This window comes from Alligator mississippiensis, chromosome 4 (genome assembly GCF_030867095.1).
Source record: "Alligator mississippiensis isolate rAllMis1 chromosome 4, rAllMis1, whole genome shotgun sequence".
NCBI classification, from domain to species: Eukaryota; Metazoa; Chordata; order Crocodylia; family Alligatoridae; genus Alligator; species Alligator mississippiensis.
Genome location: NC_081827.1, coordinates 7043112 through 7064397, shown reverse-complemented (window position 1 = coordinate 7064397; position 21286 = coordinate 7043112). Strand labels below are relative to the sequence as shown.

General features: G+C 43.4%; 1 protein-coding gene across 2 annotated transcripts in view; it reads left to right on the top strand.

Annotated features, from left to right (window-relative positions):
- EXOC4 (exocyst complex component 4) overlaps positions 1-21286 on the top strand; it is a 558473-nt gene that overhangs the window by 246870 nt on the left and 290317 nt on the right. For both annotated transcript variants that reach the window (XM_059725748.1, XM_059725747.1), the window contains exon 10: positions 20404-20500. In XM_059725748.1, the coding sequence (XP_059581731.1) occupies positions 20404-20500 (97 nt within the window). The remainder of the gene's footprint in view (positions 1-20403; positions 20501-21286) is intronic.

The window sequence follows — 21286 nt, the reverse complement described above, 5'->3', positions numbered from 1 at the left end:
TCACATGGGCCACTGAACAACCACCAGCTTTAAATCAGTAATAGATAGGATCAGATTTGCACCAGCCATCTCAGTATGAAACATGCTGCATCCTATTAGTCATCAGTTTGCTGAGAGAGAATAGTGGGCTGGTTGGTATGGTGGGGTAAATCATCTGCACCTTTTGTTTCATGTGTGTGTTCGGTGTCTAGCACAATGGGCTCCTAGTCCTTGTCTGGGACACGTAACCTTTGCCAACAGCAGAAATGACTTACGTTCTTTTGCTTTCTCTGTCTGAAAATTGAAAAGTACCTCCTACCACTTGTGCTTTACACTGGAAATATAACTCATGGCTCTGAAGCCAAGGCGACCGCCGCTGAGAGGCTCAGTTTAACAGAGTCAGACTGCCGAGTCAGAAAGACACCTTGCTTCCTTTTTTTCTGGTGCAATTCAAAGCTTTGTTTCACCTGCCTACCGTTTGTGATGCTTTATTAACTTTTAGAATAAGTAAAAAATAATAATAATAATAATAACATATTTATATTTATTAATTTTTTTAAATTATTTTTTTTACTTACTATTTGTGATGCTTTATTAACATTTAGGATGAGTAAAAAAATTATATTTATATTTAATCATTTTTTAAAATTATTTTTGTTTTGCTATCCTAAATGTTAATAAAGCGTCACAAATGGTAGACAGGTGAAACAATGTGTGTTACACACACACACACACTCTCTCTCTCTCTCTCTCTCTCTCTCACTCACTTTTTTGGCTACCTTCCTGATTTTTTTTTTCTTTCTCTGACATCAGTTTTGTGCCTTTTAGTCCTAATTTCTATGCAGAAGTTTTCAAATGAAAATAACAGCAGTATCCTGGAATACACAAATAACAAATACTCTAGTCTACTTTGGAGAAGTCGCAGGGTTCCTCGTGTGGACACCATACAGAAATATATGGAAAGGTCCAGCCATGCTTCTCTCTTGTTTTTCTAGTTTGCTAAATTAGGTTCAGCATGATTCTGGCGCACTGACTTTTATGAAATTGGTTTTTATTAAAGTCTGCAGGTTGTTCTTGTGCTAGCAATGGCTTTGATTAAGCACTGTATTAGGGTCATATCCTAGAATACCAGCATTTCCAAATCCCTGGCTGTGTTTGAAAGAATTGTGATTAAAGTTCTGGCTGTTTTCCTGCAATTGCTAATGTCTGTGGAGGGTTGAGTTACCATGCTTGTTATTGGCGCTTGAGTTCTGTTACAGCCCCTTGTGCTTTCTTGCCAATATTGCTGGCAGTCTCCAGAGGGAAGTGGTTTTTGCATTGAAATGCAAGAACTAAAATCTGTAACAAAATTAACACCAGGGTCTAGAATGTCCAATGTGACCAAGGAGTGGAGCGTTGGGTGTTTTCGAACGTCTAATTCATCTTTGATTGAATTTCAGGCAAAACAAAGCAAAGAGGATGAGGAAATGGGGGGAACACATCTAAAAGAGATTACGGATGAACAGGTTGAGAAATGTCGGCTGACAGGTGATATTCTGTGCGTTCTGATCGTTTTAGCTGGAGCCGGCAGTGGGTTTTGCACCTTTTTTTGTGCACTGGCATGGACAATCCATTTAGGCTCCCAGGGGAAAGCCCTTGTTATTAGCAGGGATCTTTGGAAAATGAATTAATTCAGACCGGTTTATGCATTTATAAGGAGTTAAGAGCATTTTTTTGTGGCTGTAAATTTATAGAGACATCACAACACTAAATAAGAAAGTAGGACTTTTTTTTAGCATTGGCATGTGATCTACATGCCATGCAGAATAGTAATGTTTTTCAAGTGTTGTCAAAGGCCTGACGAGTTTATCTACATTAGAAATGATGCTTTCATTAAAACAAGTAAGCGATGCTCTCCCAGATGGTTTTTTACAATTGCCAGGAGCCCAGTTATGGCTGGCTTCTAAATTTTCACTTTTTTTGTGTGTGTTTGAGATGAAGTATCTGTGTACAGAGTATGCACATGGATATACGATGTACCTGTTTATAATATATCTTGCACTTCTCTGGTGCTTTGCCTTGGGTGACTTCAAAACACCTGACAGACTTTAATCAGTGGGATAAGTCTCACAACAGTCCAACGAGGAAGTCAAGCTAAGCCTTCTGCTTTTAGAGGTGGGGAAACTGAGGCACAACACAATGGACTTGTTCGCACAAGGTGGTGGGTGTGTGGCACAGGCCAGGCTAACTTCTTGAATCAGACGTGTACTCTTACCACCAAGCATGTTACCGTCACGTAAAATTTCTATAGTGAGTTAAAGTATTAAAAAAGGCAGATGAAATGTGGGAGTTCTTGAGGGGAGAGATTTGAATGGTTTATAAGAATATAAAATGATAGATAACTGTATGCCTAGAAATATCTTTGTCTTTTTTAACTCTCCAGGTTTTTTTTTTTTCTTTTGACATATGATGTGAATATGAAATATGTCAGGAATATAACAATTCTAGATAGGAACTGTTTGCCACTTGGAGAGATAAGATAGAAAAAGAAAAAAAGCTCCAAAAGGGGAAAGGAAAAAAAAAAAAACCCTTTAAATTGAAAGTTGCCCAGTATGTGGGCGAATAATTGCAGGTCAGTTAGCGTTAATGCATTGTCCTGTTTGGGATAAGGGTTTGTACTGCAGCCATGTTTTGGAAAATCTTTTAGCTGGTAATTTTTAGGGGAGACCAACAAAAACAGTAAATATGCAAGCTGACATACATTAATCAAAGCTCCTGCTGCTAAGCCCTGAATTAAAAAAAAAAAAAAAAAAAAGCATGAATTTTAAATGGATTATGTAGCTGAAAGGAGACTTTACATATGTGGCTGACACTGATCAAATGATGAAGTAGAGTCAAATTGAACCTCAACCTTTTGTACAGCCTGTGAAAGTGAAGGCACACTGCAGTTTTTCAAGGCAGATGGAGTGTGAGCAACTAATAAATCAGGTTTTAAAACATTAAAGAGCAACTTATTTTAATGCATATGGTGCTGGATCTCAGACAAGGGGAGCTTAAATGGGTTTGGGCATGGGGAACCTTGGCAGAACAATATGTCTGCCCGTCAACTGCATGACCGAATCCAAATCCAGTTCTTGCAATGATGTCCAGAAAGCTAAGTGAAAGATGACAACCTCTTTACATGATATGCACAGGAACCCCGTGGACTTTCAGGCAAGCGATCAAATAAGATGTATTCAAGCAAGGTACCGTTCTGTCGGATCCAGACCACACACAATCTGCGTTGAATTGGGCCAGTATGAGAGGCCTAAGTAGTCACTTGTCCTTTATTGTAGGATGATAGCTCTACAAAAGAGCTAAATGGGGTTTCTTAAATACCTCTCAAAAAAATAAAAAAAAAGGTGGTGGGGGGGGGAAGAATCATTATCCTCATTTTATGGGGAATGCAAAAACCTTGCGTGAACCTGGTCTAAGGGCCTCCATGAAGCCAGTTGACCGAAGACCAGCGGTGTTAAATACTATATTAAATCTGGATTGCATGAGGTGCCTCTTTGGATTCATACTCACGTCAAACTAGATTTGAAGCGTCTGGGACCTACCCACATAACGCGCCGTGTTGTAGTCAGTGGTCAGTAAAGACTTGTGCTGGAGCTCCCTTGGGATGAGAGAGAAGTGACAGCTGTGCTAGGGCAGTTTCTCTTGGATCTCTTGCTTTTGGAAATTGCTTCTCCTCGATCTGAAACAGACCACAGCCATTACACTTAAATGCATGCGCTCTTAGGCTCCGTCCTGTTTCCTGGCATGTAGGGAGCAGATCCATCTGTAGCTGGGGTCTTCTGAGGGGTTGAGTTTATGTTCAGTTTTGCGGGTGTCAGGCCATTGCATTTTGGAGTACCTGTTCATTTTGCACTAAATCTTTTCAAGGATCACAAAGGCTGTCTGGAGCTCTTTCCATAGCAGCAGTTATATGTACGCTGTAATAACCAAACGCGTTTGGAAAGGAGTGCGCAGTTACAGCAGACACAGAACTGACCCTGCGTTAAGAGTGTACCTGATGCGGCCACTTCCCATGGCGTGCTCTTGAAATCTGGAGTTACGGGAACGATGGTAAAATGTGAGGCAAGGTGCCACGGTGAGAAGAAATTGAGATGGTAATTGAAGAGTGATGGACGGTAGCACCAGGCTACTGATACTCTTTACAGAAGTGGGGGCCACTTTTTTGGTTAAATAGATGCAGCGGTACGGAGGTTGTCGGCAGAGAAGGTTGGGAAACAAAATTGTCAAGTTGTCGGTTCGAGATGAGTCATTTGGAATGAACGTTATTTACTCCTTTACACAATCCATAGCGTGTTAATTCATAGTATATTCATAATGAAAGGGTTCATTATGTTTTATCTTGAAAGGATCCAATTAAACATGTGGGCTAAGCGCTGCAAGTTGCATCGCAGGGAAGAGTCCAGCCCAAGCAGGAGGAGAGGGCAGGTAACCAACTTAGTGTGTTGCAACGTTCACATTTAAAGCCGCCCCATTCTTCTGTTATTTCCTCAACCTTTTTTTTTTTTTTTTTTTTTGTTAGAGAAAGAAGGCAGGGATTTTGAAAAGCATCTATGTAACGCGAGAGCTCCTGAATCACTTAAGGCCCTTTCAAAACTCAGTTTTGTCAGAAAGATGCTGAAAGCTGGGCAAGCGCACATGATGGCAGGTGAGAGCAGTGGTGTGGGAATCGATTTCTCGTTAGGATCAGTAGTGCTAGGGTTAACATTTAGTATTTACTTGCATTACTGTACTGCCCTGTCGCTCGAGCCGGATCGAGTCTCCTTGTGTTCGGTGCTGTACAAAAGCACCAAGGATGGTAAAGACAAGGCTGTGCATGGAAGAACAAAGTTTCAATAGATGAAATGGGCAAAGGTTGGGAGGAGAAACCGAAGCAACGCAAGGGAAGCGCGTGTCCCGTCTCTCACTGTATCACGTTGGCAGAGCTGAGAAAAGAGCTCAAGTCCCTTGAGCCCCAGTCTAATAGGCCTCTCCGCTGGACCATGGAGGAGAATCGATGAGAATGATCCAACAAAGCAAACACTTTTGAAAAGCCCTGTGTCGTAGCTCGCTCATTTGCCACTGTGTTTTCACAGCTGCGTGGGTTGCTGATTAGTGTGTGTTGTAGGTAGATGGGTCTGGATCTGAACCTGCTCCACCTGGGAGCAGGTTGGACCTTGGACTTTTTGGTCTGCAGGGGATGCCGATATTTTAAAACCCAAAAGTAGCGATTTCCCACAGAATAAAATTCTGAGATTTGCTTAGGATTTGGCAGTGTTGTAAAGCCGCTCTTCAGATGCCTGCAACGAAGAGGGAGAAGTTGGCTGCCCCCGCTCCTGGCGGGGACTTCCTGGGCAGGCCCTGTAGTTTGGGGGTATCTCCTGAAGGATCCTGGCAACGTTGGCTTGAGCTGTGGCCTTCAAGGTTTGATGGCCTTCTCCCTGTTAAGGCTGGCGCTTCTCTGCCATGTCCTAGCTCTGAGGCAGTTGAACCCTGGAAGCTCTGGGTCTGAGACGGACATTGCATAAACTGGTTTGACCCAAATCAGTTAAGTCTGATACTACACTCGACCAGGTTTATCTCAAACTGGTTTCAGCCATTTTCCAACTGGTTTATGTGCACCGAGCGTCTGTTCTGTTCTGGGTTTAAACTACTTTCTGATGACTTAAACCAGTTTATGTGTAATGTGTGTCCTTGCCATGGGGCAGGCTCCCCAGTAGGCTGGCCCATAATCGGGGCAGAGCCCACCTGAGTTTCTGTGCAAGTTTTTCAAACCCAAACTGTTTCCATGCACTGCTCCTATGTGAACAAAATGGCATTTTCAAAGAAAACCCTCCATGCTGGAAGATTTTCAAGCGCAGTTTCTTTGGACAGCGAGAGTATCACAGATGTGAACTGGGATCCCCTGGAGATCTGCATCATGATCTCTCTAAAAGCATCCGTCTTCCTTTTCACTGTCTATCTATTCTGCTTTCTCTTTTCTTAGCCCTCCCCTCCCCTCCAGTCCCTTAAAGAAAGCAATGCTTTATTTACCCAGTAACTAAGCCCATTCTTTTTGACGTCAAGGTGAATCCCAAATGCACTTTATATCCTTGTTGCATCGGTGTTGATATCTCCGCTCTAGACTTCTGCCAAACACGGTGTTGGAGGAGCATGATGAATGGACAGTGGGAGCTAAAGAGACTTGAACTCCTTTTAGGACAATTAATCATCTCGTTCCTGCCTCCATAACATTGCATGGTCTTTGCATCTATGGATTTAGAGCCATTTAAAAAAAAAAACTATTTAGGCCTTTAATTCTTACTGATTTGAGATGTTGCCTACTGCAGAGATCCTTTATGGTGGTCCACACTGGGGATTTCGTATCTAAATACTTGCAAGAAATCTGTGTTTTAGTATTCTGGGCTTGATTGCAAATTTACAGCTGTCACCTTGGAGGGCTGGTGTGTAGGTGCTCTGTACAAGAGCACCTTATGGAGAGGCTCTGGCTCTGGGTTCGAATCCTCTCCCAGGTTCCCCAGCTGCTCCGGGAGATCTGAGACTGGGCTATACTGGCAGGTGCATTCGCATGGCAGAGATGAGCTTGCCACTTTGTAGAAATGGAAACAGAGCCCTTATCTGTGGCCCACTAGATGGATAGCTAACTTTGTCTGAAAAGGCTGTCTGATTGATGCCCTCTTCGTGTCAGGCGCAGGTGTGTAGGGTGAGCGGCACCATCTTTCCCTCACGTAGGCAGATCATCTGTAATAATCCAGCAGAAGCCACTAGATTATGGTCAGATATCATTTAGTGCTTTTGTCCTTGGAGTGATTGATGCCGGCCTGCTTTGCGCAAGAAACCTTTGCATCGCTCACTTGTAAATAACCTTTAATTTACTATATTATTTGAAGTGCTTGGTTTCAATTCTAGTTGGATTGGCTTCTGCTACCACTCGTGGATCATAAAAATCCAGCTAGAAGGTAATGGAACATGTCTCAAATACAGAAAAGCATTAACCCAAGGTTGACCTACTGTAACAAGAAACGTGCTGTCTCTCAAGGCTGTCCGGGCAACATAATCTTAAATAACACTGTAGAGCTTCAAAGTCTGTGCATGTCCAAGAAGAAAGGTTGCACAGATTTATAACAGTCGCTAGGTTTGCTGTTCTGCGGCTCTGGCCCTGACGAGCGCGCTTGATGGGATGGGGGGCTGGACGGCTCATGTGGTTGTTAATGGAATTTGTATAGAAAAATCAGTGTTTTCTTGGGTAAACCAACACATCTGGAATAAGGGGTCAGTAAGTTCTGACTGATGTACTGAGGCAGGTAAAATGCTGGAAGTGTCTCTTTTTAGACCGAAAGGACGTAGTTTGTGGACTGAGCAGTGCTGAGGTATAGGAGCTTTAGAAGCTGTCGGCATGTGTCGACAATTTTTGCTGAACTTTATATTTCCATTAATACCCCCCAAAAAGGGAGGGACAGAGTGTAGTTTGTGATAGATTATAGTTCACAGGATTGCGAAGTGTTTTCTGCTGTCAGTCATTCAATTCGGGCCCTTGATGTGTGAGGGTTACAGAAAATAGTGGCAATAAAATAAATACTGGACAGACGTTCACATCTCAGTAATTACTCAATTTATGGTCTCTGCCGGACATCTGATATGTCAACAAGGCCAAGGAGACCACGTTGTCCTCACCTAGTTTGCTTAAGCCGATCCTTTCAGGAAGAATTGCAGTGCATACGTATACGTGTTCGGGAAAAGTTTGCACTACCATTATAGCTATGTGTGGGTTTTATCACATGACTTCAGTCTCTTGTAATCCCTAAAATCATGAAATGCTATATTTTTAAGAAAAGGATCCTGGAGGGCAGTCAGGTCCCATCTCTTTTTGTCAGCAGGTGCTTGGCTTTAGAGGCATCCTAGACTTTCTTATTCAGGTCTTTGGATATGGTGATGTGCACGCTGGCAGGTGGAAGGAAAACATCTTTAGGAAACGGCTCCCAGGAGGGCGCTTGGGGATCTCGAGTAAAACACAAAGCGTTGTTCTGTAGTGGGTTTCATTAGATTACCTGTATTATTACAATTTACTTTGACCCTGTCGAAAGCTATTTCTGATGCTCCGCATGAGAGAAAATTGCTATTGCTTTTGAAAAAATGGAAGAAAGCAAGCCCCCCAAATGTCCATAAATATTAGCCGCTGTTTTCCCGATGTTGGTATAATACTTGGCACTAGCACAACGCGCTCCATCAGTATAAAAACGGTAGCGGATATCTTCTTTTTACAGATGGGGAGAAAGAGGCATAGACAGTTAGAGAAAACTAGTCTCACGGGACGCAGCAGAACGAGAGCTTAAAATGCAAGGATGAAATGGTAATAACTCTGTAAGGGATTTGGATATCCAGTTCCTAGTGAAATTTCAGCCCAAATCTCTTTACTCCCAAATCTCTATTCAATCCTTTACACCCCTCTGCAGTCCATGTGCAGCCATTATGCAGTTTGACATTTTAAAATATGTCAGAATTATTCTATGCGCATCCTGCTGACTGTAATAATTGGAATAAATGTGTGCTCAGTGAAGTTACTGATTATATTCATGAAAGGAAAAATAAAAGCTCCAAATCAATAGGTGGGGAATGGTTTAAAGCAAATTTAGCAACAAGGGAGTAAATTATATCTATTAATACATATGGAAACCTACACTGAATGGATGTTATAACAAAGATTGCAAGTCACGCACTTTCAAATTAGGAAGTGCTGCAATTAAAGGGCCAACTTTAATCCTGCCCTCTTGCATGTATATATTACAATATCGTTTTAAACTGATCACTTTTATTTTTCCATTTGCCTCTTGCTTCATTCAGTGCATGCACAAGCTTGTCTAGTGTGGTTAGTAGAGTATCTACTGAGATGACAGCCCTCTAGTGCAGTGATTTATCTCGTGCTGCATTTTAGAGCAGCTTCTAAGCTGCAGTAGACTCTTACGTGCCCTGTTTTCTACTCTTGTCTATAAATGTGGTTCTGTCATGCTCCTTACTACACTGTCTGAGCTTCTTGCAGTAATGCACTAAGCTGCCTAGCTAACTCTTATTATATACTGTTCGTATTCACATCCACTCCCTTGCAGGAGTGTGTGCAAGGGAGTGCTTTTGTTTTGGTAGTTTTTGGGGGGGTGGTTTAAAAATATATTCTTGTTTAAGGAGGCAAGATGAAAGAAATGTGCCTGCATCTGGAGCTTGCGATGGCCCTCTACTATGGGAGTCCATTATACTGCCTTGTCCTGGTCCCAAGGGCTTGTCTTTATTGAATCAGTGGCAGGTTTCATGGGGCAGGGTTGCCCACCTGAGTTCTCTCATAGGCTTCAAAGCCAGCAGCCTGCCTGTGAAACTGCTTTGGGCACATTCCCAGAGCCTGCTCTTGGAGCCTTTCAGTGCTGGGAAATGTGGGAATGAGCACTGGGGTTGAGCTGGGAACAGCCCCTTGAGTGGACTTCTGGTTCTGGAGGAGGTCAGCGGACTCGAGTTGAGTGGGGCATCCTCTACAAGGCCTGCCACCAACCTGGTACCCCAGGTAAGCCCCAAAAGAGCTCTTTTTCTTGCAAGAGGAGACCATTACCCTTACAGTAGAAAGCTGCCATGGTACGCGAGGAACACAGCTGCCAACCACGCTCTGCCTTCTGAAGCTTTCAGTGATCTTTTAGACATCCTGGCATCCCAGCTATGGCAGATCTTGAAGATAAGAGCTTGACCTCGGTTAACTCAGAGTAGGTAACGTGTTTGACATTTTCGTGGTAGCCCCTGTTATTAATGACACACTACAGCATTTTGTCAAGATAACTCTATTGAAAGTCCTGGATGGTAATATCATATAACTGATAAGGGGAAGCAACTGGAGAGGTGAATTGAGTACTCTGGGATGATATACTCAAAGGCATCTGTAGTAGACCAACGTGTGCTAGATAAATTGCCTGGGTTTGATGTTATGACTTCACTGGATGCCAAACCTACAGTAAAGGAACTTGAACACGCATCGAAAAGATTCCCAATAGCAAAGCTTCAGGATCTGGCTTCACCTGCTGAATTTACACACGCACAAATAAAGACTTGCTGCAAAGATTGTATGAGGTATTGCTACTCCATTGGAAGGAAAAAACTTCTGCAAGATTTTAAGGATGCACGTTTCATCCAACTCTATAAAACCAAGGGACGCAGAAGTGAACCACAGAGGTATATCTTTTCCCAGCATTATGGGAAAAATCTTAAACTGTATTTTTTTACCTACACTTCAAACATTAGATGAGAGAACGTATCCTGAGAGCTAGTTTGGCTTGTGCTTGGAAAGGTCCACCGTAGATATGAGATACGGTCTTTTCTGTATCATCGTAAGGGACCTGTTGTCTGCAGATGATGCAGCCCTTGTAGCTCACAGTGTTGATGCCTTACAACATCTCGTTACCAAGTTCTCGGACTCGTGCAAAATCTTTGGGCTAGCAATAAGCTTGACGAAGACTGTTATCATGCACCAAAGCTCTTCAAAATCCGTTTCAGATAATACCCTTAATAGTGCTTGTCTGGATATCATTGGCCAATATTTTCTACCTTGGCTGTACTGGTACCAGCAATGTAGATCTTGATGCTGAGCTTGCTAGTAGGACCGGCAAAGCGGCCAGGAACTTTGGTCTTTCTCAAGATAGCCTGGAGCAGTAACAAACTGTCAACTAAGTGAAATTTTGTATTTATGAGACATTGTGTTTTATCCACTCTTCTATGTGGCTTAGAAATATGGACAACCTACACCAAACATACCAAAAGACTAAAAAACAGCTTTCATATCAGATGCCTGCATAAAATTCTTTGAATAAGATGACAAGACAGGGTGGCAGATGTGGAAGTGTTAAATCTTGCTGGTATGTCCTTTGATTAGTACAAAAAGACTCCTGTGGCTTGGTCACGTCAAACAAATGCCAGATCACGGGATCCCGAAGAAAGCTCTGTACTTTGAAGCTCACAACAGGTCTAGAAAGCGAGGCAGACCGCTATGCAGATTTCAGGATACTTGCAGAGATGATTTAGCAGGCCTTGCATCTCTGTGCATGGTTCGAAAAGAAGTGCAGCATGCTGCTGTGGTTGGCGGAGTCAGCTTGCAGGTGGAACAAGGCGCTGAGAGGCGGACTGGATCCAGTTTTGCGATGACTGGCATCAGAGGAGGCACGAATCAGCTGCTTGGATTCAGAGCAGTGCTGGGACGTGGTTGTGCCATACCTGTGGGTGGAGCTGTCACCTGCGCATCGGACTCAGCCGCCATCAGACATCTCATCAGCGCGCACACCGTGCTCTGTAAAGAAGGACGGTGCCAATTGAATTGAACAGCATTTTGTGCTTGTTGGGGTGTCTGTGCATTGTAACCACATTAGAAATACGCCTCGAACCGATACACAGATGGATAAATGCTGTTTTGGCACCATGTTAGTAGCCACTTATTCTGTATTTGAGGAGAGGCAAGAAGCCATAAATTAAGGAATAATAAAGCTAAGCATTGTAGACTTGTCAGTTATGACACTGCGGATGAGAGTGACTTGTGTCCGGCATTGTTTTCCTTATTAATTCCCAAAGAAATTCCAGAAAGAAAGGTGAAAGGCTATATGGGGTAAGCAAATCTACCACAAAAATCTTTGAATTTACAGGATATTTATTTTTTTCCACCTTTAACATTAAATCTCGTTTTGGGCCTCATCAACAGAGTTGTTACATTGGATTTAACTGGAATCCATTTGCCTTCAAGTGGCTGGTGTCCACACGCAATCTTTTATGCAAAGCAGATTGAGCAGCTGGGATTACAGTAAGTAACACACCTCAAAACAAGAGTGACTTCCGTTTCCAGTGAACTGGCACTTTCCAGTGATAAGTCTTGTGTGGGCACGTTCCTAACAAGTCTGCTTCAGGCATTCGTTCAACTGCTTGTCCATGCTGCATTGCTTCTTACCTGGATTGTCCGGTTTGACGTATCTCTGTTACCCCACCACTGCTCTGGGGTCATCCTCAGTCGATGTCACCAATCCATTTAAATGCTGGCAGCCAGCCAAGAAGAGTTCGTTGGTTTGACCATTCAGTTCCGGGTTCCTATAGTTTCTATTAGGCATCCCATGGTGCGCCATTAGAAAAATCACCGAGCGCAGAATTGCATGGCAGAACATTGCCCCATAGGATAGCTGAATGCCGAACAGTTCATTTGAACGAGCCAAGAGCTATGTGGACACTGAATAATGGCATAAGTGCCTAAAGCTGTTATACAAAAGAGGTATTGGCGTAGTTCGGTTGAATTTATACCCTATTTACTTGCATACCACACACTGGCTATCTCCAGGAGGATGAAGGACTTATAGGGATCTTCTTACTCTTCAGTGCTTGCAATGACCCACGTAGCTGAGTTGTAATGGGCAAAAATAGAAGAAGAACCATAATGTGCAGGAAATGTAAATCGAAAAAGTAACTCAAGAAGGTTACAATTAAAACAAATAATGCACGCATCACTACACAGTAACACACATCAGTCACTGTTCCCTCCCATTGAAGCCTCTTTTGTAAGCATCTGCTTTGCTGCCAGCAGTATGCATGTAGCAGCTGATGTTGAGCTATTGAAACGTTCATATCAAAGGACATTTGTATTTTTGCTGTGTGAGGTTGCACGTGCCTTAGCCTGCACTTGTATCGGCTGATCCCCAGGCGTTGCATTTGTATCGGTTGATCCCTCTTAGTGTGCACTTGTATCGGCTGATCCCTGGGCGTTGAGGACTTCAAGGAAGGACGGTTGCAACCAAACTGATTCCCTTTCCATTGCAGAGGTTGGATTGGTTTTTGCGCTCAAGGTGGGGACGGTGTGTTTGATTTGCATGATCTGTCGATTGTTGCGGCTTCAAAGCCCAGTGTTTTCCTTTTTATGTTCGCATAGATTGACACAAAGAGGCTCATTGAGAGAGCCGCTTTGATCACAGGGAGATGTGTAAAAACTGTTCATTATGTGCGGATGAACGTGTTTTCCTGGAAAGTTTATGATGCTAAAGGCAAAAAGCAGCGCTGCCCTCTCCTGGCAAAGACGACCGAATTAAGGAGAATGCGTAGGATTGGTTCTCTGGCACCTCCGTGGGGGAGCAGGATCCCCCAACCACCAGTCAAGGTTGTTGCTGTCTCGGCTCATCACAACTGATTTTGGAGACCTGATCAGTACTCGCTGGTGACTTTTAGGAAGGGTTTGACCCCTTCCTAGAGCACAATAAAGGCCTCCTTCAACATAACTAGAAGTAAGGAGCAAATCTAGGTTGACGATGAGATGTTTTAGGAGAGCTACAGCACTTGAGCAATGAAGTAGGTAACGTGTTGCCGTGTTTTTGAGGTTCTGTTGTAAAACGCTGTATAAACGCATCTTTTTAAAGTGCTCTTATTAGAAATGAAGAGCTCCCCTCCTCCCATTCTGATTAAGGAAAAAAGCCCGCCATGCATTCCTAAAAGTGCTAAAAATCTCATCTCTGCCCTCAGTATCCTCTAAGAATAAATCGGTTTTCCTTCAGCAGTGAAGTCATAGGTTCAGTTTTTATTCTTTTTCCACCTCTCATAGACTCTGTGTGATTTGGGGCAAACCATTTGATTTCTCGGTGTTCCTGTAGAATTCCTCTTTAGATGTTAATTATTAATTTGAATAATAGCAAGTCCAGTTCAGGACTGACCCAGTCTTTTTTGGATGTTCAGTTTCAGCTGATTTCAAAATAAATTCTCTTCCTTCCTCGGGGGGAGACAAGAGGGGGTATGCAGGCGTTAGGTAGGTGTGATAATATTTGAAAATGAAGACCATGGAAAGAATTGTCAAATTGACTGGTACTAATAAGAGAACCAGCAATACCGGCTAGTTAGGAGGTGATATTTTGATGATACACCAACATTTTTGCTTGCATGATGTGAATTCAGATGGAGACCATTTCACTGCCAAAATCTGCTCCTGTATTCTTGTGTGTTCACATCACTCTTGTCTATCATATGGTTGGTAATCTGTGCTCAGGAGACAACCAGCATTAAAACAGCTGTAGTGTGGCAGGTCAACATTGAGGAGTGTCAGCAGGCTAGTAGGGAAACTCAGTGAAATAGCCCTTGTCAGAATAAAACCACTTATCAATGACTGGTTTTTTGGATTGTAAATATCTGGAACGGGGGAAATGACCTAACAAGTAAGGTTCGGTGTTTTCTTATGCCACGGAGGACAGCAGTGTTTTGCAAATACATGGGGTTGAGAAATGGCGCAGTTTTTTTTGAACTACAATGCAGTCTTCCTTCACCAGTTTAAGTCACAGGCTCAGGTTTATATTCTTTTCCCTACCTCTCATAGACTTTGTGTGATTTGGGGCAAACAATTTAATTTTTCAGTGTTCCTGTATGCAAGGTGAAAGTAGTGCTTGGGAGAAGCTTGTAAAGCCCTTTGCTGCTGCTGAATGAGGAGTGCAATATAAATATTAAGTAGTGGCATTAGCATAATACGGTGTGCTATTTGGTGTCCATGTGTTGTACGTTAGGGCAGATACTCGTATTGCTCTTCTGTGGGGTGGAGGTCCACCCTGCCAAGCCTTGAAAGCCCCTTCCTGAAAAAACCCAACTGCTGCAGAGAGCCCTACATCATGGCTGGTTTGCTGTGTTCGTGCGCAGATTATGGCTCTCGAATGCTTCATCTGACGTTTCTGCTCCCTGTCAAGACTTTGTGGCATGATTTAGTGGATCCTCCATTTGTTCTCATTAGAAATGTCCCTGTCCTTTCCTTTTCCTCCTGCCTCTCATCTTCTGGTCAGGAAAGGAAGAGCTCTTCTGTTATAAGGGAGGCGCTTCATGGCCTAGGAAGACTTTTCTGGTGGTCACCAAGTCAACCCTTTTGAGCCCCAAGCTGGATGCAGGAGGGGTGATCGAGATAGACGTGGGGTGCCCAAGGGGAGATTCCTCTTACAGAGTGGTTTGGAGAATGGGACAAGTAGAGAAGCCCTACTAGTCTGGTCTGGAGCCGGATTTGCAGAGCAGCCTCACCGCAACAGGACTTCCTCGCCCCAGGAGAACATTTCCATCGCTGATCCTCCATCTGAACAAGAAAGAAGCAAAATTCAACATCCCACTTGCCATCAGGCACCTTTGAGGTACATAGACTGCCCCAACATTTATCTGAGACTAATTTGCATAAAATGAAGGTTTTTTTTCACCCAAAAGAACTTGCACCGGCCTCCAGCTCTCTTGTGCAATACGAAGTTTCATTTCTACCTAGGGGAAACTCTACTATCTTTGCATTCTCCTTTGCCTAAGGACGGGCGCGTGAGCCTGAAAGCTTGGAAATAAAGACTGTTTTTTGCAACTATTTAGCTGGTCAACTAAAAGATATCGCCTCTACCACGCTGACTCCAGAGGTGCTAGCTCGCCTGGTACTCTGCTCCTATCTCGTGTTTCTGCTCATAGCGTAGCATGACTTTTCAGGCTCCATTACCGAAACAATCGACAACGTTACTAATGGACCCGTCTCTTGACTCCCACACACACAGATATTCAGGTGGGCACACTTCACTGAGAGCGCAGCATGAGGATATCATTAACTTGATGACAAATTTCACTTCACCTCAAGTTGTTGTTTTTTTTCCCCCTAAATATTTTTTCCTTGCTCCTTTTTAATTTATTACTAGACAGATTAAATCAGCAAGTTGGTGCTCGTGCTAGGGAACTGCTGCCACCCGCATCCCTAATGGCACAGCTGCAAAACATTTAGGCCATTCCTCATTGCTGGGAAATTCTTGTCATCAGCTGCTTTGAATAGACATGCAGGCAAAACAAACCAGCGTTTCTAACTAAGACATTGCCGAAGCCCTGGGTTTCTGCATACCTTCTAGTATAGCATTGCACTGAATATACGGGTGGTTGATTCTCAAACTGCTGATAGTCCATCCCGATTGTCGCTGTGATGAGAACACTGCACATCTGTGTACGATCAGGAAGGTTAATGCTATTTTCCCACTCTACAGATGACAAAACTGAGGTCTAGATGTGGGGAGGGGGTCAGTGTTTTGCCCCAAAGCCTTGTCTGCAGCATGGGTTTCAGCCAGCGTTGGCCCACCAGTGCGTAGCTACCCGCTTTCAAGCTGCTTGTGTAGGCAGGCAGGATCTGCATGAGAGCACCCCTTTTGTAGACAGGCAAGGCCACGATTTAGCAAGCAAGCTCCCTTGGTGCAAATTATCCCAGCTTTCTTTGCATCAGTGCAAAGCCCAACTGTAGGCAGCCTTCCTGATATCTGGCCTCTGATGGCTTAAAGTTAATAAAACAAACTACCCGAGGGAGATGACAGCTTGGAAAGAAGCAAAAGAAGTTGGGGATGGCTTTGCAATGGAAAGGTTTGTTGCACTTTTGCACCTTATTTGCACATCTAGGACATCACTTGAAATGAGCTTTCTATCTCGGTGCATTTTTCCCAGGTAAAATATTTTAATGTAAATTAAATTGCTTTTTTTCCCCTTTTGTAGTGCCCACCTACACAAAGAACATTCATGATTATTAATCGGAGGTTTGAATGGTGGAGAAGAATAAAAACCCCATGTTCTTCTGTCAGAGTGCTGGTGTTCCCAGCACTGCTTTTCCTAATGCATGCATAATGTGGCCAAGTAGATGAGACAGATTGTTTTATTCCTTGCTATGAAGTTCATCCCAGTCAATAATATTGATTAGTGCAGGGTGACTTGATGTAAGAAGAATAACACCCTTTTCTTAATTTGAGCCTGTATTTCCTAGTTCATGCCTCAGTAGTTCATGCTTGAATGAGTTCTTCAATAAGTCAGTTAGTGACAGACCCCACTGGAAATTGCAGCGTCTGACATTAATAGGAGAAGTGAATAATTTTCTTTTCTAAGAAGTGGTGCTGCGTTTCTCTTCTCCGCATTTAAATTCTACAAGTTAAAAAGTTAACATGAACTTTTAAGTTTTTGAATCCCAGTTTCTGTGAATCATCCTCTTCTGTAATGGCAGCCAGGAAATATTTATACACTGCACCCTTAGCTATTTCTGTGTACTTGGTACACATTTTGTTAGCCAGAAAATTTCAGACATCTTAATGTGCCCTGATTCTTCTGTTTTTACACATATGGGGGAAATAAATTACCATGTCAAAATAGCTTAGGTAGATCTAAATACTTATAGTTTATTTTGCGGGGGGGGGGGGGGGGTTCGGTCTTTTTATAGTCAAGGTACCTTCGATAGATTCAAGGCACCCTTTGGAAAATTTCGATTCTTAGTCAAAAATCAAGTGCAAACTACAGAAACATAATAGAGCAGTTTTGCTGTTGTGAAGATCTCAGACCGCAACAGGTCAGAAGGTTTTTAATGCTTTGGGTTCCCATTTGAAACCTCTGGGTTTCTCTTGTGAATCATGTTTGCACACCAAACAGAGCTACCGTTGTATGGGACCCCACATCACCCTTCAAAAGGATCTCCAGGCACCACAAGGTGTTGCGGGAGCCTGGTTGAGAATCACTGGTTGATAAGGTTACATCCCTGCCTGTACACCTCAAAGTATCTTATCAGCGATGCACACAGTATGGCATAAAGATATTCTCTAATAGAGTCTGGCCATGGGCGGTTTGGTATTGCGGGATCACGTCTGGGAAAGCCTGCAAGCTACTTTTGATTCCCTGTGTGATCTTGGGCAGGTCATTTCTCTTTGCCACTCCCAGGGGAATCGTGACAGCTCTTTGAATCTATATCGCTGCTACAAGTTGTTATCCAGAGCAATACGGACAATTGTCATCGATACCTGACTGGTTCTTGGTGCTGCGATTGCTTTCAGGAGGCCACGCTGGATACCAGCCAGCAGTTTGGGCTGTAGAAACATCTCTTTGAAAGGAGGATTCATTTTTTTGTGTGTGTTTTAATTCAATGGTTTAAACTTCTTTCCCTCCCCCCCACTCCAAGAGTCATTCTTCCCACATCTTAGCATCTCATGGTAGTTGCATACCAGGGTCTTGTAACTTAGTTCTCTAGTGTCGACTTGTTTGATTTCAGTGCTTTTAGCAATGTAGACAGAAAAGTGACTGTTTAAAAAATGGGATTAGGTTTTGTATCTGTCATTTATAATTAATGGGGAATTCACAGATATCATAGGAAGTGAGGTTTGGAAGGGGCCTCAGGAAGGCACATCTAGTCCAACTCCTGCTCAAAGCAGGACCACCTTCAACTACATCATCCCAGCCAGGGCTTTGTCTAGCTGGGTCTTAAAAACCATCAAGGATGGAGATGCCACCACTTCTTTAGGTAACCTGTTTCAGTGTTTCACCACCCTCCTAGTGAGAGAGTTTTCCTAAAATCCAACCTCAACTTCCCTTGCTGCATTTTGAGCGCATTGCTCCTTGTTCGGTCATCTGCCCACGCTGAGAACAGTCTAATTCATGCTCCCTGGTCCTCCAAAAACTACAAAGCATCTTTAACAAAGTAAAAATGAGCCCTCTTAACACTTGGATCCCTTAAGAAAAGATTAATCCCAGGATCTGGAAAGCCTACTTAAAATTGGCCATGAGGGGAGTAGGGTTGCATTTAAGATGGCCAAAACTAATCAAAAAGTATACAGTGCTGAGTGGCAAGGGAGCTGGACCAAGCAGGTAGGTGTATTTGCCCATTAGCAGGGAGTCCACACACAGGATTTTGTTATCTGCGGCCGAAGATTGCTCTTCCCTAGCTGTTTAATTAGGGCTAACAGGAGTTGAGGTCTCGTTATCATCTAGGGATACAATACCCAGAGCCAGTGGAACAGAGGAGTGGGGAAATGCCAGTTTATTTTGCCTGTATCTGTGATCAAAGGCAGTTGATGGTGGCACAAACACATATACGGATGTAAGGACACAAGATGGATATTTCCTTCCTATTTGTAAGACTCGTAGTCTAGTTTTGAGTACTGTGAATTGCACTTAGTATGTGTGTGTGCTGTGCTTTCAGTAACTCCTACTAGACATAGCTTTCTAATGAGCTTCTGCAAGTGAATGTGCCAAATCTGATGTGCTTATTTTTGCTGGAGCTGAGAAATGCTGTTTTGCTCGTAATTGCAGCTTAGACAGCTTAGATTTCTGCAGGGAAGTTACAGGAGTCAATGTGGGGAGATTGTTTGACTGTCTTTCAGAGATCTAAAAATCAATGGCGCTAAACAAAACATAATAAAAAAAAAAGACAAAGTTAAATCATCATGCAGTGCACACTATAAAAACAAAAGCTGTCCAAGGAGCCCAATAATGGCATCATATTTACTTTTGAAAGCTATGGAGGGCCTTACATGTGATAACATTTTGTGCTTTTATGGGGCCTTTCATCCTGGACACTTAAATCACTTTCCAAGCATTATGTGGCCAGGCTTCCAAACATCTCTTCAAGGCAGGTAATGTCCCTTTTGGCAGGAATAAGTGTCTTTAGCTCAAGCAATAGAAGTGCTCAGGCCGTTGAGAGAGGACGGTATTGTCGCAGGACATGACCTGGGAGCCCAGGGTTCAGTTCTCTGTTTTCGCGTATGCAGGACTGGTGCAATCTGGGTGGGGAAGTCACTTTAATTCTGCATCTTAGTCCCTCATCCGTAGCTGACAGTGGGATTTTAAGGGGTGCTGAATCCTAATAACACCATAGCATCTCTCACAACTTGGATAATTGGGTCCAGGTTGATATCCGAATGCTGAAGCACGTAATGGTTGTCTCGTGACCTTGGGCAAATCATTGAGTTCAGCTGCGACAATTAGATTAGAAATTGGGGCCCAGATATCCTCAGTCCTCTAGATCAGTGGTGCTCGTTGTTTTGGTCCATGGGCCAAATGAACAGTGTGGGGCTGGTTTGTGCACTGGATGAGACCCTGTGCGCTGGAATTGGGCCTGGCATTGCCTTTGTGCTCTTGTATCGGGCCCCATGCCGTATCCACCCAGCCCTGCATGCCACGATTGGGATGCCACGCTGCCTCTGCCCAACTCCACGCTCCAGGACGAGGGGCTGCAATGCCCTGCACGCCCGCTGTAGCAAGGTGGGCTGTGGCCCGTGGAGAGCCCACGTGGCACTGGGGCTGGATCTGAGCACCCCTCCTCGAGATCCATCTCTTGGCCAGTACCCTGTTGAATAACAAGGAGAGAAGTTGTTTGCTACAAGTGGTGTGTTGTATGGTACATTCAAAATCTTACCTATTCAAATAAAATAAGGGAAGTAGAGTGTGGTATTCAGAGCACTGATCCATCACATATACATGCTGTATGTCAATACCGGGGGTGGGGGGTAATGCCTAAATATTTGCTTTGGGCATTTGTGAGGTTATATACAATATTTGCTTTGGGCGATTTAGTGAATTTTTATACAAGGGATGTGTGGAACCAGCTTGAAAACTTACTTGTTTTCCTTTTAAATGATCACTTTCTAGGAGGACCTGACGATAATTTAATCGAAGGCGGCGGATCAAAGTTTGTCTGCAAACCAGGGGCCAGAAACATTACGGTCATCTTCCATCCATTACTCAGGTAAGATTGCTTTGTGCATCTGTAGATAAAAGTAAATAATTGGAGCAAATAGAAACCACCTATTTTAACCAAGGGGGCTTGCGCATTGTTTCCAATGGGAGTGGTGGTTTCAGAGATGAATTTCACAGCAGTAATGATATATTCATGTATTTATGTTCTCACTATAAAGGTTTTCTTCGTATGTGAAAGAAAAATATAAGCAAGAGCCCAGGTACCATTGTTGTAGATATGCACTTTACCTCTTAAAACTTGCCAGCACTCCTGCTGGGCTTCCTGGCTCGTTCGACCCCTTTCACATCAAACAATGTAATTTATTATCGATCAGGGCTGGGAAAAGTTTAGAAATAGTTGTCGCAAATTGCTTATCATTCGCTGTCCGTTGTGCTTAATAAAAGCCAAAGGAATATTTTATGCGCTGCCAGGTAAGTTAATTCCTCGATAAACAGGTCCAATTTATGGACTGCAAATTAAGTCTCGGTTCTGAAGTGCAGCACCAGGTTTCTAAAACACATTAGAAATTCTCAGCTGAAAACTCATCGAGGGCCCTTCGAACTTCAGAATACGTGAGCTGAGGTAGTTGGTAACGGGAGGGTTATTGCAGCTCTGTTCAGATTTAATCTCGTTCTTTCCACCCTGCAACTTGCTGATTAATTTTCTTTTCATCCTCAGCGGTGAGGAACATCAGGTTTGTTTTTTCTGTCCGCCAGCTCCTCGCTAACATCTGGTTTCCTTGCAGGATTCCCACTTCTATAGTGTTGCCTGCTTTTCTCCTCGGTTGCTAGCAAA